This window comes from Linepithema humile, chromosome 6 (genome assembly GCF_040581485.1).
Source record: "Linepithema humile isolate Giens D197 chromosome 6, Lhum_UNIL_v1.0, whole genome shotgun sequence".
Taxonomy (NCBI): Eukaryota; Metazoa; Arthropoda; class Insecta; order Hymenoptera; family Formicidae; genus Linepithema; species Linepithema humile.
The window spans coordinates 9,705,821-9,720,238 of record NC_090133.1 but is presented as its reverse complement, the minus strand read 5'-3'; the positions used below and the strand labels follow the sequence as shown (position 1 = coordinate 9,720,238).

General features: G+C 39.0%; 2 protein-coding genes across 3 annotated transcripts; one reads left to right on the top strand and one right to left on the bottom strand.

Annotated features, from left to right (window-relative positions):
• Positions 1-1,417: 1,417 nt before the first annotated feature.
• Syt14 (Synaptotagmin 14) lies at positions 1,418-11,904 on the top strand. Of its 2 annotated transcripts, none has more exons than XM_067357499.1 (8): positions 1,418-1,722; positions 3,345-3,488; positions 3,810-3,947; positions 4,215-4,273; positions 4,366-4,545; positions 4,887-5,210; positions 5,502-5,855; positions 5,996-11,904. In XM_067357499.1, the coding sequence occupies exons 1-8, from the start codon at positions 1,689-1,691 to the stop codon at positions 6,206-6,208; spliced, it is 1,446 nt and encodes a 481-aa protein (XP_067213600.1). In that variant the 5' UTR covers positions 1,418-1,688; the 3' UTR covers positions 6,209-11,904. The 2 variants fall into 2 exon arrangements, with proteins under 2 accessions (XP_067213600.1, XP_012232389.1); XM_012376966.2 differs by having other exon boundaries at positions 3,345-3,533.
• Positions 8,707-13,164, bottom strand: LOC105678010 (pre-mRNA-splicing factor ISY1 homolog). Its single transcript, XM_067357504.1, has 5 exons — positions 13,018-13,164; positions 12,915-12,937; positions 12,494-12,812; positions 11,957-12,309; positions 8,707-9,115 (listed from the first exon to the last, which is right to left on the bottom strand). Exons 1-5 carry the CDS (start codon positions 13,018-13,020, stop codon positions 8,923-8,925), a joined length of 891 nt encoding a protein of 296 aa, XP_067213605.1. The 5' UTR covers positions 13,021-13,164; the 3' UTR covers positions 8,707-8,922.
• Positions 13,165-14,418: the final 1,254 nt, after the last annotated feature.

Genomic DNA, 14,418 nt, shown 5'->3' with positions numbered 1-14,418 from the left:
AAGAAAGCTGATGTGCTTCTAAAGATAAAAGAGGATGATAAAAATTGTATTTTACACTTTTTCTACTGTTGCGAATATTTGATAGGCCTTGAATTTTCAAATATATATGATATTTTTTTATTCTGTTCTTAGCAGAGTGAATCAAAAGAAATGAAAAAAACACGGATGGACTTCCGAAAAGCTATCACCTCCTGATATTCAGCCTAAATACTTAATTTATCTAGTAAATAATATTCCCAAATGGATTTTTGGCGCAAATGCCTCCCCCCCCTCAAAAAAAACTGTTTTTGTTATTTCAGAAAGTATTCATTGTACGGAAAAAGTTGTCAAACAAAAAATTAAGCTCATAAAAAGCTCTACAAATAAGGTCCTATACATATTTTACCTAACTCCAATATTTTAATCGTTACTATCAAAAAACTTGTAAAACCCTCGTAGGAGGAGTGGCACCCACTGCACCCACGTATAAACTTTCCACGCGAAACGAGGTTCCACATGGGTTTACGAATTTCCACGCAAAGCGAGATTCAATCCAAACCCTATGTGTATAGTTTTTCTTATGTTGAAGCCCCCCACAAGGAGGCGGAACAACCTGCCTCCAGATTTTTGATAATAACGACTAAAATATTGGAGTTAGGTGAAATATGTGTAGGATCTTATTTGTAGAGCTTTTTATGAGTTTCATTTTTTGTTTAACAACTTTTTCCGTACAACAAATACTTTCTGAAATAATTAACAAAAACAGTTTTATCTTTGAAGGGATTTTGGGGCGGAGAGGGCATTCGCTCCAACAATCCATTTAGGAATATTATTTACTAGATAAAATAAGTATTTAGGCTGAAAATCAGCCAAATCGGAGGTGATAGCTTTTCGAAAGTTTATCCAAAAATACTAAATTAAATACAATGAACATTTATTTTAAATCCTAAATTAAGTCAAGAAAGTATCATATTTTTTTCAAAGCCATTTTACTAATATAATATATATTATTTATTTTTATTATAATAAATGTGTGCATTGTATATAAATTCTCTTTTTATTCTTAACTTATGAAATCATTTTATTTTATAAATTTATCAATTTAGATTATAATAATATAACAATATTTATAATTAATTTATTTATTTATTTACTGATTTATGATCGCGCCAAAAGTTGTAAATAGCGTGTCCACGATCACTTTTGGGGCCTTTCAGCTCGTTCCTATCGAGCCTCCAGCCGTCGGCGGAGAGAGAAGACGGTCCGCTCTTTTCTATTAGTCGAACGGCCGAGCGCACACGATCGCGGTCTTCGTTGTACGCGTGCGGAGCCCGGAATACGCACGTCTGGCCGACACACCGCTCCCCGGTTTGTTTCTCCGCCTGAGATAAGTTCTTGATATCGCGATAGGTGGCGAGAGTGACGCGGACTCTTCGCGGCCGTGTCCAGGTTGCGCAGACGCGTACAACGGGTCACAGTGCAGTAGGCGCACGTCGCGTCGGTCCGAGCAACAGAGTGCTGTGTGTACACCCCGCCCACATATTATTGTGCGGCTAGCCTAAAGCTAGCCAGCCACGCTTCTCACAATCTCGCGAGCGGACACCTGCCGAGAGCCGCGGCGGATGATGTATTCATTATTCTACGAGGGGCAACTCCGACCGCGCCACCGAGCCGCGTAAGGAAGCTTTAATGTGACACCGCGGACGAGCATGATTCTGGCTGGATCAGACCATTTCTTGGCGGGTAAGTCCACTATCCAGCCAGGCTCGAGTTTCCTGGTACGACGGTACCGAGTCGCGTCCGGGCGCATCATTCGGCCGCTTCGGAGAACATCAGAAATATGAATTAACGTCGCATTCCGCCGTGAAGAGATAAATCGTCGCTTCTCCTAATTTAAGAACTGCGGAACCCAACCCTCGCACCCTCCGATTCAACTTTTCCCGTTTCCATTTTTTTTTAAGACGCGGAAAAACAAAATCCGATTAGGATCGTCGCTATTACGAACGAAAACAAACAAGATCCTTGTTCCGATTGTTTCGGAACGCAGGAGAATCGGGAGAGTCGCTGCGAATAATCGAGAATCCTTACGATCCGCATTGCGCAAGCGGAATTCCCAAATTTTCACGATATAATACGCTTGAAAATGCGATAATCGCGCAACAGAAGGATACCGCAAATTTCCGGGCGGTTATCGATATCGAAATTGAGCGACCGTGCGTCGAGCCGCGCCAACAGAGATTTCGTGACGAAGAACGAAGGATAACAGTTTTTTTTTTTCGTCGCAATCAACTGCGTTGTATCAACAGGAAGCGTGCGTGCAACGCTGCGCAATACCACATTGTGGTTTAGTTTCTTGTCACAATTAGAGCGGTAATAAATTATTCCAGGTCATTACGGCAGTGACATGTCGTCGCCGCCGTTTACGCGTTCGATACGACACGCGCCGGGTGTCTATACAGTTGTCGGCCGAAATTCGAAGTAGAAAAAAAAGTATCCCGACTGTCAAGCGATTTCCGGGAAAAGCAAAAGTCGCATAAAATGCAAAATTATCCTGTTCTTTCTTCAATTTTTTCACGATCTCTTCATTTCTTCATTTCTCTATCTCTCTTACGCTCGTCCACTTTTTTTTTATTATCATACAGTGATCTTTGATTGTCTAAAACATTATATTGTTACATAGACTTATTTTTTACCATGTACAATAAACAAAAATATTACGCTTATGTGCGATGGAGTAGCGCTTAAAACTTTATACTTCTTGACATACTGTGAGGATAATTAATTAACTATGTATAATGAAAGCAATTAGTGTAAAGAGTATTATATTAACAGTCGTTTCAAGCTAATTGTTTCTCGCTAGAGAAATATGGCAAGAAGCTAAATTAGGAAAGAAAAAGACAAGTAAAATATTAATTTGTGACAGAAACAGATAAAAGTCATTTAGATAAAGTACCTTCGGAAACAAAAGAATTAGATCGCTATTTATTTTTTTTATTGCTAATAATTCAAACGTATTTTTTTCTTATTAATATTAAGCATCGCAAAAAAGGAGCAAAATCAATGACGTTGAAAGGATGGGGTGGATCAATATAAACTTGATCACGCTTGATAGGATATCCGTAATTTTTCATTTCATTAGCACGTGGTGGTGATGTCAGGAAATATTGCTAAAGAGTTAATTATGTAAGAAAAGATTTTTTATATTTTTGAAAAGATGTAATGAAAAATTGGAAAGTGTGCGACGTTAACAGTTGGAATGCGATAATAAAAATGTACAAAAGTAAAGAAATTTAAAGGAATTTCATGATACTTTTTGCGTCGTACAAGCCGCATTGAATCTAATGGATTTTTCGACGACGTTTCAGTACCTGTGGAAACGACTGCAGTTCTCGGTGCCGTTGCTGGATTCGTAGTACTCTTGCTGGCCCTCTTCCTCTACCTGTCTCGGAAGTGGTGCTTCACACCGTCCTCGTCTACTGCACTCTTCGGCGGAGTCTGTGTGCCTCTCTGTGAGTCCACCAACAGCTCCACATCTCAAATCTCGAAAAACATAGGTATATGATTTTAGTTTATACCCCGATCACCCAAAAACCTTCAGAGCCTGAACACGAATTTTCGAATTTGTTTCTACGAATTTGTACGAGATGCCCGATTAAAGAGCCGTTAAGTTCCTAGAGCTAGAAAAGAAGAGACGGACCTCTGCGATATGTTTTACGTTAAACTTCCGGTTACTAAATTTTCTGGAATTGCTCGATATTTTTAGTTCTCAAGACAGAAGACATTCACAGAGCCTCGCGCGATTCGTGGTAATTAATATATTTGTCTAACAGGGAAGGCATTCACGTACTCGGATCCGGAAACAAGCTCCGACTCGGAGGAAGACGCGCTCCGACGGTTGAATTCGCGCTCGCATTCTCCGCCGGATACGTTGACTATCCAAGCGGAGGATGGACCGACGACCATCGTGGGTTAGTAACAAACAAACTTTCCGCTGCACACACTATAGTACAATTCTAGTTTTTTTTTTTGTGCCCTAAAATTACACAAATGCAATTATCAATATTTCTATATGTAAAAAAAATCTTTTTTTTATCATGTTCATAGCAATAGTGTATACATCATTTGCTAAAATGTTTAACTTAACTATTTTCTGTCGTTAGTCCACGCACATCTTCAATTCCGTGCGTTTATTATAGTATTTTTCTCACGTTTATCAATACAAATGTTGTTTGTAGACGCTGGAACCACTTCCAGCAGTTGCACGGAGGAACATTCGCCGGCAGATCAGCAGCAGGTAATTTTTGAAATTGATTTGAGAAAAATCTTTGAATTGCGTTGGTAAAGAAACGCTCGGGTATTACATTCTGTTTCGTTTTATATTTTTAGTGCGTAGTGGAAGTTGGAGCTTCTAGCATTATACTCGACAGTAGAGAGCAGGAAATAGAAGTCGAGCAAAATGAATCGACGACCAATGATGTCATCACAACGATGGGCACAGTGGCTGCCGAGGAAATCGGTAGCCTGGAAGTCGCTTTCTTATACGACGCCCCGATGCGCGAGATGACAGTTCGTATAACTATTTTATTTTAATAATTAATTATAAATTTGAATTTGCCTCATGCATCGCGCCACGTCCTTTTATCAAATATTTTTATTCAGCCTCTCTCAGCTTTTGAATAAAACTACAAGAAGTGAGATCGATTATAAAGATCTGCGATCAACTTGATTGTTTGTATTTTTATTTAAAATGAAACTAGTGCTTAAAATACAGAAATTGAAAGAAATAATCATTAAGAAAAAGACTTCTGGTGTGCGATCAGTAAATATGATATAAAACATTTTGTTTTTACCTTGCATTCGGAATAATGAAGAATATATACAGTTGGATACATTATTATTTTCATCAGGTTCACGTATTACAAGGACGAAATTATCCTTCTGGCATCGGCGGCAGTCAAGTGCGCTTAGTCCTTCTACCATCAAAAAAACAAAGGCGCAAAACACGAGTGCGACAGGGAACATCTCCGCAATACATGGAGAGCTTTCTGCTGCCCCGTGTAAATCCGGAGGACGTGAACGCGATGGGAGTGCGGCTCAGAGTTTACCTCTGGGGAGGAAGGATGATGCGCCGGGAGAGATTGTTGGGCGAAGCCAGGGTGTCCTTCGATCAAATCAATCTCCAACTGGAAACGACACTCTGGTTGACTCTTCAGCCGCCGCTCTCTTCCTCGGTGAGTCGCTTAAAATACAGAAATCGAAAGAAATAATGATTAAGAGGAGTCTTCTAGCGTGCGATCGGTAAATGTAAGAGAAAGACGTTCCGACAATGGCTAATTATTTGATTGCAGAATTAATATAAAGCATTTGTTTCAGTCTTTTTTCTAATCCAAAATTGTTCGCTTTTATTTATTCTTGTCTTCTGGAAGTTAAACCTTTATCTGTGATATTGCAACGTGCTGTATAACAGAGATGTTGCACAAATATGACAAACTGCTGTAAACTAAACTTAATTGTACTATCAGGCGCAGGATTGGGGAACCACAAACAGCCTGACTCGTAGCGACTCCACGGGATCCCAACAGTCGGTCCAGTCGTACGCCTCTCCGGCCGTGCCACCTTACGGCAGCAGCATGAAGGGCGGCAGCGTCGCCGAGATCCTAATCGGTCTGGCGTACAACGGTACCACGGGTCGCTTATCAGTGGAAATCATCAAGGGTTCCCATTTCCGTGGCGGAGGCGGCAACGACACGAAACCACCCGACACTTACGTGAAGCTAGTCCTCGTTGACAGCAACAACCATGAAATGGGCCGGTCGAAAACTGGCCTGAAACGCGCCCAGCCGAACCCCCTCTACAAGGAAACTTTTATATTTCAGGTAATTTCGTTGTTGAAGGGTGAACATTAGCAAATCTTGATCACAAAACCCGCGATTCGTGTCGGCAAACTTTTCTCACACGAATTTGAATCCACAACTTGGATGTTGAATCTAATGAGAACCTTATTTCGCGAACGCAGGTCGCGTTATTCCAATTGGGAGACGTGACACTCTTCCTATCTATATACAATCGTCGGCGAGGCGGAATGGGCAGAAAGGGACGGGAGATGATCGGCTGGCTCTCCTTGGGTCTGAACAGCTCCGGATCCGAGGAGCTGCAGCACTGGAACGACATGCGGACGGCGAGGCAGCCGACGCAGGTGCAACGCTGGCACTCGCTGCTGCGCCCTTGAAGCTGCTTCGAACGGCGACCTACGGATCTATTCTCGATGCAAGCATTCGAGCGCGGAATGATCTGGCCGGTGCTCGCCGATGAGTGCGGGAGACGGAGCGCGGCGAAGACCGACTGCACACGGTGGGCTTATTTCGAAAAGGATCGTGGCTCATTCTCCTTGTCTCGCGAAGATACAGCGTGTACTGCCCGGTTGAACAACGGAAGTCAATATACCAGTCGGTCTGTCAATCACAAAGTCAGAATCCGAACGACGCGAGTGTCCGAGTGACGTTGTGAAGACCCTCTGACATCTCTCATTATTCTCTCGTGTCTTTCGACACTTTAGGACGTTGGTCGAACGAGCCAAGCGTCTGAACCGCGTCGTAAATGACATTCAAAAGATGGATCGTGCTTCTTCGGGCGAATTTTAGACGTTTCTCTAGAGGTTTTCTGGGCTTTCTGTTTTCTGTTCGGGATCTCTGCTTTTCGGGAATAATTGTAAACTCTGAGTTGACACAAACTCTCGTCTAAATGTACCAAGTACATTCCCCCCTTTTTGATACGCTGATGGGAGCAGGGTGGGTAGTTTTTCGATGTCGAGGGTCTCGACGTGGTATTATTGACGCCCCGGCAATCATCGTGCCTGTCCCTGTCACGATGCTCTCCGACTCGACACGTGCCTGAGCCAATCTGAACCGTTTATTTTTTACTTTGTGCCTTTCACCCTTTTTAGGCCGCGCGCCATGCTAAATGGAGAATCGTCGTGGAATGCAAGCGAAATTTGACCGACCGAACGGCGTCATTTCGAAAGCAAATAATTAAACATCTTTTGACTTCATAGTACAGTAGGCGTTGGTGCGTTATACTTCCGTTTTAAGATTTTTGCTTTCAATTTCTTTATCGACAGCTCCGCATTTTTTAATCGACGATGTGCAAATATCCTGGCATTGCGCTTGATTTAAAAATATCTAACCGGAAGTGTAAGGCATTAAGAAGGCCTAATGTACTGTAAGATGTAGGGTGGTCACATGCAATAGAAAATCCAGGATTTTCGAGCCGTTTTGAAATTGGTTCTGGGAATTTGGAGAAGATTACAAATTTCGCGTGATCTTTGATGATGAAACACTTTTAGAGTTTTGTTTCTACGATTGTTAAAATGGATTTCAGAATGAAATAATGAAAACAAAAATTAATAATAATACTAAGGCTCCAATAAATTAACGAATAATCTTGGGAGAAAAAGGCAAAAAGAGCCGTTGCTAGGTGTTCGTGCAAAAATTAAATTATATTATAAAAATTACAAAGTTTTCTGCCAAACGTTTCTGCCTATATTAGGCCTTTTTCAGTGTCGTTACAATTAAAATCATAATAAACGGTATCACGTGTGTGTGTGTGTCGAAGCGTTTAGCAAACAAATGAGACGAAATACGCAAGCTGTTCTTCATGACAAATAATTATCATTTTAACCATCCGACTTAGTTTAAATATGTATTCAGTTTTAAAAAATCATGGACTCTTCGGTTTTTTAAATAATTTCTCCATGAACTTTGAAGGCGTTTTAATGGATAATGCTGGTCTCCGACTCTTCCATGTTTTTTATTGGACATACGGTTTCGGCTTTTAATAACAATGCCAATTACCGATCTTTCTATATGGAAATTATTTGTCATGAAGAATAGCTTGCGAATAGCTGTTTTGCCTTTTTCTCCCAAGATTATTGAATAATGAAAAGTTTTGTTTAAAGTTAAAGTTCTTTTAATCGAATTTTATTTATTTTATTTATTAAATTCTAAAAAATTAGATAAAAATATTTCCGAAAGTTATTATTTTATTTGTAAAAAACGAGAGATTGTTTCTGTATGATTTGAAAAATTTGAAAACTTAACAATAAATGTTGAAAAATGATTCTTGTGTCCACCCTAAGGCGGGATAACACCGACACAGTGATTTATTGCTATGCGATTATATTTGTCATTTTTGTGAAGTAACAACGAAATTATTAAGATATATTGCGTTTTTTCCAATAAGTACTTTTGATGGATCGGTTTACTAAAGTCCTCTCTTAGGCTTTGGACTCTTTAGAGTTTTTGATGTTAAAATATTTCAGCTCTTTTTCTCTTTCCCAAACTCTCGATAAAGTATTTTTTAAATCGGAGTCATTTATCTTGTATTGCAAGTGATTAAAACACTTATTAATTACAAAACCTGCTAAATTCTCAATTGGGAAACCGAATTCTTCTCAGCAAAAGAGAGAAACTAATTTTTGTTTTATAAGACAAATATATTCCCACTGTGATATCTAATGAATACATTATTCATTGGAGCGCATTATAATCGCACATATCTCGACAGCATCGTTGTTGTTTTTCAAATCAATAAATAATTGCTATTACCGTGCCGGTGTTAATCCATCCTATAGTACGTAATTGTATATGTATGTAACATTCGACCGATATTCGATCTGCTTGTGCTTGTGAATCGATATGACAAATATTGGAGCCCGTTTTTCGCCGTGCATTTAATATGAATTCAGTTTGATAATCAGTCTTGTCGATCAGGAAGAAAACTGCAAAAGCAGTACCGAGGCATGTCATGTCCTAATTAAATGTTAATTATTTTTCTCTACACTAGAAATTATTAACAATAATATTACCGCCTCACTTGATATCTGTTTATTTTTGAGAACGTATTGCTTCGTTCAAATGTCCAAAAAAAGACCAAAATCAGCATGGATTATGGCGGTAAAGTGAAGATATAGTTCCAGAATGGATTGATATTACTTGCACGGGCGGCGATCATAACAGCGAGACTTCGATTCGACGATGTAACACGAGACGAGCAGATCCACAATTCAATGACGCACAATGACTCGCAAAACGCACTCCGTAAACGCAGATTGTGATTGTAGAGTCGATATATACTATAACTGAAATAGAAACATACACGAACATGAGTACTGTTAGACGTTAGAGATGATATAATCTATGCATTAATATTAGAATTTTTGAAGGGGGTGGAGAGGAGGGGGAGGGTGGGGCTCCTCCGTAGCTACTGTTAGACGATACGCAAAAGTAGGAGATATAATTTCGAGTCAGCCGACAAAAATTTTACACCCACGTTTGGATCACGAGAGAGATTTAATTTGGCGTCGCGATGTAGGATGTTGAAAAACTGCGCGAGTTTTCGTGCGCGCGTTCTTCGATTAACTTTCAAGTTCGCTTTCAACGGAGCAAAACGTTTTCCGGCAATTGCACACGCTCGCACTCGAGTTTCTGCTTCGGTGAAGTCGAGACTTGAATCTAAACGAAAAACGAATGGTAATTTCTTTTCAATCGCTTGCAACTCACACTAAGCTTGTCTTCTCTGACCAACTTTGGCCGTCGTCGGTTTTTCAGCACTCTACATTCATGAGATTTATTTCAGCGGTGCAATTAGCAGTGCGCACAGGTGTTGAGAGAAATCTAGTCCACTCGCGCGCGTAACGCGACCGCGTGAATACTCGATCATCCTTCATTTTTTTTACGCATCGCACGAGTTTTCTCGATAATCAAGCTGCGTGATTTGTCATTATTATTAATCTTTTCGGTACGGAAGGACTGTTACGTGAAGCAGTAGCTGACTTGTTAATCCGTCGATACACCTGCCACGGCTGAGAAATAGCAGCGACATAGAGAAAAAAAAAAAAAAAAAAAAAAACATCGTTCGGCCGCGATCATCGTGATTCCGCTCGGCGAGTGTCCTGTGAACGATTATGTGTGCTCCGTATCGAAAAGATCAAGAATGGTGCACAGTGATAACAATGTGAAAGATGGAACTTAGACCAAAAAAAAAAAAAAAAAAAAAAAAAATTGTCAGGGGACCCCCACAGATCAGCGGGCAAAGCCAGCGACTGATTAATGGACAAACAGATGCTGTGAATCGTTTAACGCTTGACTTTTTCAAGCCTCTAGCGGTAAATTTTCATCATTGTTATTGATCCATGCTCGAATTATTCTGTCATTTACGACTTAAGAGTAAAAGTAATTGCGGGGGCTCAGAAGTCCGTCGGGATACCTTTTTCCACATCGTACAGCGCGTTTTCTCTTCTCCTTTTTGTATGCATTTTCCATGCATTTAACGCTGGATGTGCACTGCGAGAGCAAATTACCGTTGCAAGCGTGAAAACGTAGAAAACATCCGGAATATAGTCCGCGTGCTGAATTTTGGCGAGTCATCTTTCGTTCTGTGGATCCTTTTATCGATTTGGATCGACGTTTCTTATTCTTGCACATGCAAGTGTATTTTTTTTTCTTAATTTTAGACGTTGGATATTTTATAGAACGACTAAGAGCATATTTTTATAAATGTCCGATCCCTTGTGTGTGTTTGGAGTAAGTCAGCACGATAATTTTAGAATATAAGCGCGGCACGCGATTCGTTGTTCAGCTGATATTGTTAGGCACTTCTGAGTCCTAGCAATATTCTTGTAATGTACAGTCTGTTTATAAACAGCACGATGCTGAGGTGAGAAATATTTAAATATCTAAATGAATTAACGATGTATAGTATATTGATATCTCCACTTGAAGCGTTGTCGAGACCATACGTTTTATATAATCGGGGGATTCGAGAGATTCCGGAAGTCCCAGCCAGTAACACACGTTGAATTTAGCGGGTAGCTTTTCAGGACTTAACTTTTAGGTCTTTTACTCTTTGAAGCTGACGTGATATAATCGTGATAACGTGAATCTTTACCGTAATAACGCTTCACTTTGTGTAAGTCGACTAGCCGCTGGCTTTGCGGTAGGGTGACCAGACTTAATCCCGATTTCACTTCCAGAATATTCACACTGGGATTACAGAATTGCTAGTCTACGATCAATTTTCACTCTTTTTAGGAAGGAACAATTTTCCGTGTACGCTAGATTGGCTGCGATTCTAGTAGCAGTCAGTTTGTCGGATGATATTTCGAATAAGTCGCGCCATTTTTCACTCGAAGCTTTTTATTTGATAAAAGTAGATTCGATTATCGCTTAAAAAGTAATTCAACACTTGGATGATTGTCGTACAAGACACACGAGTCATTCGCGTTATACATTTCATGCATTCTAAGAATGTATAGATTCTTTTTCTTTTATCTTAATCTTGAAATGACTTCTTCGAGACAAAACAGGTCCTTTCACGATTTCACTTCAATCGATACGAGTCTCTCTTGTTTTTCTCCGAAATCTGGTTACCCTAATTTTGTGAATATACTGTAAAATTAGATAGGGATCATTCATAGGGATGATATAGACGCTTGCAGTATCGAGAAGAAAGCCAAGTCAAATTCGAAAAATCTCGCGACATTTTTAGAAGTACATTTTGCGAAAGATAAGTGTGTGACGTTTCTACGTTTCATTATGGAGTTAATGAGTAATCCGTACCGTGTCTGCCATGTCGTTCTATTTTATCTCTTTCTCATCGCGAAAAAAAAAACAACAAAGAGAATATCAGATATCGCGAAGATTATAAACAGACTACCGTTGGATTCTGATGTATATTTTATCTACAGCACCCACCACGTTTCTCAATAAGCATTAATTCAAGTTTGAATGTCTACTGCACAAACTAATTACCTTAATCAATGTTATTACGTACTTATAAATTAACAATAATTATTATATTTATCGCGTTTTATAAAAATGTATTCTAATATAATTAAACCAATAAATTTACGAATAGTTATTATCGCAATCACAATTTTATTTCAAACTTTACAAATTAGAATCTAAATTTTTCATCTCACCCGTACATCTCCAGCAACTCTTTTTTCTTTCTGGCTAGCAGAGCCTTTTGAATATCTTGTTGCGAAGGAATTGACTTTTGTGATGTCGTTTCAATGTCGGCTTCCGGTTCCTTCTCACGAGCTATCCAATCTTTGACGAACTTCTCTCTCGCTTCTTTCTCCGCTTTCTGTTCCAACGGCACTAGAATACCATCATCGTCGTCCATATAACCATAATAATCTGCATCAATATCCTTCATCAGCTCTGCGCGAGTTTTCCGAGGGGGTGGTGGTGGTTCTTGTTCGAATAATTCTCGAACGCCGGGTAATTCTTTGGCAGCGCCAAAATATTTATAACCTCGATTGCCAGGAACCTGTTCGATCAAGTCATCTTATTTGTAGAAGAAATGGGATATGAACATACAACATGTCCAATGAGCATTTAAAGATCAAAAATAAACTGATTCAATCATTTCTCTCTCTTACAATATTCATTTAAACATGCAGTAAACTTAAAATATCTTGCAGATTGTAGAAATAATACCTTCGATACTTTACCTCGCGTCCTTCATGATCTAACATGCGAGGACCGACTCTAGAATAATCAGGTCCACCGAGTTCTTTGATTTGTACTTCCCAATGTCGCTTCTCTCTTAATAACTTATTAATCTCATCGTTTAAATCACGAATGCGAAACTCTCCAAGTCCAGCATTTTGAATCTGGGCAACTTTCTTTGCTATTTCCCTAATTATTTGCATCCTCCATTTTTCTGCTTTGCGTAAATCTCTACATTCTGAAGCCAAATACGGCCTTCGTTCCTGCTCTTTTCTCGCTCCTTCGTTATTTTGTGCTGCTCTCCAACGAGCAAGTGTTGTCCTACAAATATCATTAATTATAGATATTAAAAATATTATTATTAATATATTAAATCTATTACACATATATATATGAATGGATTTATTATGTATATGTACTTACATAGCCTTTTCTGCATTTCGTGCCTGAAAAACAAATCATCTAATTAGATATGTTTAATAAAATACGTAACATTATTTTATACATTATCATTATTATACACTACCATTTTTAATTGATGTTCTTATATACACTATGATAAATAAATCTTGTGGGTGTTACTATTATTGACAGTGGCTTTAAACCGGCATCAATGAAACTTGTTGACATGTGTTGAAAACAATCCAGAAAATATATCTTACATAGAGAATACACTTTTCATACAAAAGTAGAAGCCAGCTTCAACGACATCTGGTTTCAGTATCTTACATTATACTGTGACATTATGGACGATTCACACTGCGTCAGATATGCGACATTCGATGTCCAATAACAGAGCTTGTTTTCTAGGAATACAAGCTAGAATTCCTAGAAAACAAATTCTGTTATTGGATATCGGATGTCGTACATTTAATGCAGTGTAAATACTCTATTAGGGTATATTCAAACAAACTTGCGTTGTGTACATACACCTGGCAAGTCTCGCAAATCTTGCGTACATTTGCGATCTGACAATATTTAGTTAAGACAACTGTCGCATGACTGTTTGCGAGACGTCTTGTCGTCATCATGAAAACTTATTATTACTGTTTATCTTAGCTGGCACCATCGCTATATACCACTATTTCTTTAAGGGCTTAAACCACGGACTAAGGAATAGAGGGACGGACATTGAGTAAAAAGAAACAGGAGGGAGCATATACTAGCCAGGACTAGGTAAATCCGCGGACGGATGTACGTCATGGCAGCCATCTTGAGCGACCACTTTTTGAAAGTGAGAGGGAATGCTCGAGCATAGCGGCAAGCGGCATACCGTACGCCGTACGCATTAATATGCAGTGTATAGTCTTTTATGCAACAGTGTATGGAAATAAACGATCAAAATGGTATACTGTAGAGCTTGTGGCATAACAGCAGCAGCTCGAAATTATGGAATAACGTTTCATCGGTTAGTATTATCAACAATAATGAGATTTTTATTTTGGAGATTATAATCATATGTATAGTATTGTGAAATTGTAGATTCACAATAATTACTAAATAATTTTCACTCACAAACAAGTTTCCGAAAAATCCGGATCAAAGAAATGCATGGATAAATTTTTGTAAGGACAAAGGATTTAATATAAATTTAGATTTTAGATTTTAACATTGCTCTTATGGAAATACTGCACGAGCGCAATTCTAATGAAAAATGCCATTAAAATTTGGTATTATTGTTGCATATTATAGTTATTTTCTTTTAATTGTACATTATTTCCTAATTAAACATAACAAGTCATTCAATATTGGCGCCCTTGAGCGGCCATCTTGAGCGACCATTTTATATAGTCACTTCCGTCCGCACTTTTAAGACTAATGGCCGGTTTATGCTTCGGTCTTAATCTTAATCTTAAGAGTTGATAACGTAGAATGCCATAAGGGCGTTTATACTTCCCTAGTCTTAATCTTAGTCTTAATCTTAATC

Excerpts from the sequence above, each read along its gene's own strand:
- Syt14 (XM_012376966.2), top strand. The coding sequence starts at position 1,689 with ATGATTCTGGCTGGATCAGACCATTTCTTGGCGG. Across the intron at positions 4,274-4,365 it reads CGCCGGCAGATCAGCAGCAG|TGCGTAGTGGAAGTTGGAGC; the intron begins GTAATTTTTGAA and ends TTATATTTTTAG. Across the intron at positions 5,856-5,995 it reads AGGAAACTTTTATATTTCAG|GTCGCGTTATTCCAATTGGG; the intron begins GTAATTTCGTTG and ends TCGCGAACGCAG.
- LOC105678010 (XM_067357504.1), bottom strand. Across the intron at positions 12,813-12,914 it reads CGAAATGCAGAAAAGGCTAT|GACAACACTTGCTCGTTGGA; the intron begins GTAAGTACATAT and ends TGATATTTGTAG. Across the intron at positions 9,116-11,956 it reads GAGTTGCTGGAGATGTACGG|TTATAGTATATATCGACTCT; the intron begins GTGAGATGAAAA and ends TTTCTATTTCAG.